Source organism: Panicum virgatum, chromosome 5K (genome assembly GCF_016808335.1).
Source record: "Panicum virgatum strain AP13 chromosome 5K, P.virgatum_v5, whole genome shotgun sequence".
NCBI classification, from domain to species: Eukaryota; Viridiplantae; Streptophyta; class Magnoliopsida; order Poales; family Poaceae; genus Panicum; species Panicum virgatum.
The window spans coordinates 8,619,907-8,623,799 of record NC_053140.1 but is presented as its reverse complement, the minus strand read 5'-3'; the positions used below and the strand labels follow the sequence as shown (position 1 = coordinate 8,623,799).

Sequence of the window (3,893 nt, the reverse complement as noted above, 5' to 3'; positions counted from 1 at the left end):
AGTCTAGCTTACAGATTGATAGTTATTAGACTGCTTTTTATCTTTGGATAGATCGTGCGTTTCAGGCAGAGGTCGTCGGGAATTTATTCAAGCATTGTTGTATCACCTAGATGTAACATTACTTAATTTTCAAAAAAAATCCCATATCAAAAAAAATTTGAAGAACCCAGTTGTTACATGTACAAAGAAGATTGATCATTATGTCATATTTCCTTCTTTTAATTACTATGCTACACACAAAGTTGTAGCTACTATGAGTTTTATGGTGATGAAACTCTCCTCACATCTCATGAAACTTCATTATTCTCTCTCTATAATGTCACAAAATCCTCTATGAAACACTATTGAGACTGGCCTCATATATATGCTAGTACACACAAAGTTGTAGCTACTATGTAGTTCTTCAGAGACACGATCGAGGTACGTAATTGGTGCTAATGAACCAATGATTTGGGACATGAACAAAACAACCAATGGGCGACAGAGAGAGAGAGAGGTCGAGATCAACGGTTGATCTGAGGAGACGTGCTACTCCTACCAAGTTGGATCGAAAAGGGAAGGAGACTGGGCGGTGAGTATTTTATAAACAAGTAGCAGGCGGAGCAAAACCGCCCATGGGTCGGGACCTCGGGCGCCCACAGGGTACCAGCTAGCTGAGTTGGAGTTGGAGTCGTCGGTTTGGAGGAGGACGACGGGAGGAGACACAGCAAGGAATCCGGCCGCTGCATGCTGCCGGTACGGGCCCCCCAGGTCGCTGGGAGACCCCGAGAGGAAAGGGACGCACGCGGCGAGACCTCAAGCGGCCGCGGGAGTCGCGGCGCGGTGCTTGGATCCATCCGCGCCGGCGGCCAGCTTCTGGGCACGGCCCGTCGTCGTCGCGTCAGGCCGCCTTGCCTGCTGTGGCGGCGTGTGCGAGTGCGAGCGAGCGCGAGGGCGACGATTCGTCCCCCGCGCAGTCTTGCGCGCGGTGGCAAGGCACCCGAAGGCAGCCCGAGCGTATGGGCGCCACGCGCTGGCACCGAGTCCCACATAGAAGTTACCCAAATGCCCCTCCTGCCCTAGACACGGCAAGGCCGGCCGTCGTTCTTTTCTCGTTGCCTGGGCGTGTCCTCGCCGGCGGCGAGGGGCAGCGTGCTCAGGGGCTGTGCGGGTGGCGCACGACGAGGCTCGCCTGGGGGTCGCGGCCGCCACCCTTCTCGCCCGCCGGGTCCGTCGAGGAGTGTTTTTGGGGAGCAGAAGTCAGAGTGGGCGGGTGATATGAGTGTTCTGCTGCCAACCAGCAACAGTGATTTTCTCTCACACCATCAGCCACCAACCACAGCCAGCTGAACAGAACGGAAATGGATCGTCCGGTTATTAGCACTAAGTAACTCCCTACAAGTGTTCTGCCAAATCATTGCTTTGCTTTGTACATGCCCTTACTCTACAGTTTGGTTATGTACGTGCAACAACGGATTGGTGCGGATTGCAGCAAAGGGATCGGAGAAAAGGTTGACATGCATGGGTTTTTGACGATGTCAAAGATATAAGTAATAATTTCACTTGGAAGCCAGTTTTATTTAGATAACTTCTGCTGTACTAAAAGTAGTAAACAACTTGTTTCTTCTTGCAGAACCTTCTGCCGGATCCTTTCTTTTCTGAGCAACTAGTCCTAAATATTCAACTCCAGCTGAATCCGACCTAGGACCACCTCCAGAGATCTTGTCAATTTTAAACGCTCAAACCTCTTATTAGGCCCCTCCTGTTTATGTGCACGAAACTTGTGGTCCAATTCAAACAATACAACTTGGATAGGGGTCAGTTGTGTCATTTGCTAGGTCACGGCCCCCACTCGCCAAACCAGCTTTCCGCTCCCAGGGAAACCGGAGGCTTTCCCAGTCCGGTGTCTCCTGATCCAGCCAGACCAGACGCGGCGGCTCCGCCTCCCGATGCTAGCTTTATATACCCCGCCGCAGCTCCGACTCCATCACCCCTCTCATTGCACGCACACCGTTCCGCTCCGGCCTCTCCGCTCGCCTCCTTCCTAGCTCCCTCCTCCCTCCCCCACCATTGACGTAGCCTAGCCGGTGACTTCCGGTGAGAGGGCACAGTGATTAGTTGGCTAGATCATCAGGATGCGGATGAGCTGCAACGGCTGCCGCGTGCTGCGCAAGGGGTGCAGCGACACCTGCGCCATCCGGCCGTGCCTGCAGTGGATCCGCAGCCCCGACGCGCAGGGCAACGCCACCGTCTTCCTCGCCAAGTTCTACGGCCGCGCCGGCCTCATCAACCTCATCACCGCCGGCCCCGAGAACGTCCGACCCGGTACGCATGCATATGCACCAAGCTCCTCTGATCCTGCTCGCGGATCTCGGATGATTGTCTTGTCCCTCACTGTGGCATGCACTGTGCTCATGTGATCGATGATCTCCATGGACGCTTGCAGCAATCTTCCGGTCCCTGCTGTACGAGGCCTGCGGCCGCATGCTCAACCCGGTGTACGGCTCCGTCGGCCTGCTCTGGTCCGGGAACTGGCAGCTCTGCCAGTCCGCCGTCGAGTCGGTCCTCCGCGGCATGCCCATCGCGCAGCCGCCGCCCGCCGCCGCCACGGCCGTCCCGCCTCTCCGGACCTGCGACATCCGCCACGTCGCCAGGAGACAAGCCGCTGACCAAGGCGCCGTGGCCGCCGCCGCCCTCCACCGGATGGCCAACAGCTCCCGCGGCCAATTCAAACGCTCCGGCGGCGGCGCCCACAGGTCGTCGGCAGCAGGTTGCGGCGACTCCGCCATCGAGCTCGTCTTCTCCCAGCCGGCGGCCGCCATGCTGGCCGACGTCCGGCAGGCGCAGCCGCTGAACTGGGCGCCGCGGCAGCCCAGCCAAGAGTACTCCGCAGGGAGCCTTGACGCCGCGCCGGAGACCGATAGCAACGCCTCCGGGGACACCGTCGAGGTCTCTCATGTCAGTCAGTCCGAGCCGGAGCCACCAAGGGAAAGCGATGAGCGCGCGGATGGCCTGGATCTCACGCTAGGCCTCCCCCCGACGGCGCACAAGACAGAGCCGTCAGACTTTGACGACGAGCAGCTTTGTCACAGAGGCGAGCCGCGGGTGAAGCTCGGCTTGGCGATGGATTCTATTTCTAGAGCTAGATAATGGAGTGTCATGCATATGTTATCATGTGGGGCTTTTGTGATTGACAGAGGAACGACGACCATGTATTTATCCATCCGTAGGAGTCTTTTTCACTTCCTCTGGTTTTGAAGACATCGTCTAACAACAGTTCTGAGTGCAGATCCTTTTTTTGCCTTTCTGATGATGTATGATACTCCGTTTTTTACTTCAGATGTTTGCGGTGACGTATGTCAAATCGTATAGGTACCATGTACATAGAACTTCGTGTATAGTGCTATTGCATGCTCTCGTGTAATTATATGATCAATATACGTAGCCAGAGCACCTGATGATATACCTCTATAATCTCGTGTAATGATTTCCTTTATCATTATTATGGAGTGGGATCAATCTATTCCCAGAAAAAAAATGGAGTTTTGATCAATTGAATCTGTGTTTGTACATATACATGAAGTTTGGTTACTACTTTTCATTTTAGCTTTCCACGTGTATATGACGAGATGTAGTGTTATGCTCATGAGAGAACTGGCACCAGTAACACACTAAGCCCTGAAATCAAATGGATCTGTTCTTAGAAAATAACAAGCCAACAAATTTTTTAATTCCCTTAATGACTACAAGATCGGCTCCGCGCCCTTACTGTGCATGAAGAGGGAAGAGAGGGGGGGCATGATGAGTATGGGTATTCAAAATTTTCGAAGCCTAAACTTTTTCCTTTAACAGCCTAATGTATAAATATAATTCATAGGACATAACTCACTATTAATTTATCACAAACAGTCAAA

The 3,893-nt window shown here is 53.5% G+C and overlaps 1 protein-coding gene across 1 annotated transcript; it reads left to right on the top strand.

Moving 5' to 3' along the window:
- The first annotated feature begins 1,958 nt into the window (after positions 1-1,958).
- Positions 1,959-3,348, top strand: LOC120706113 (LOB domain-containing protein 42-like). The gene is made up of 2 exons (XM_039990687.1): positions 1,959-2,304; positions 2,426-3,348. Exons 1-2 carry the CDS (start codon positions 2,115-2,117, stop codon positions 3,127-3,129), a joined length of 894 nt encoding a protein of 297 aa, XP_039846621.1. The 5' UTR covers positions 1,959-2,114; the 3' UTR covers positions 3,130-3,348.
- Positions 3,349-3,893: the final 545 nt, after the last annotated feature.

Bases quoted from the DNA above. Each gene is read 5' to 3' on its own strand.
- LOC120706113 (XM_039990687.1), top strand. From the start codon at position 2,115: ATGCGGATGAGCTGCAACGGCTGCCGCGTGCTGCGCAAGGGGTGCAGC. The intron at 2,305-2,425 runs GTACGCATGCAT...GGACGCTTGCAG, and splicing joins CCCCGAGAACGTCCGACCCG to CAATCTTCCGGTCCCTGCTG.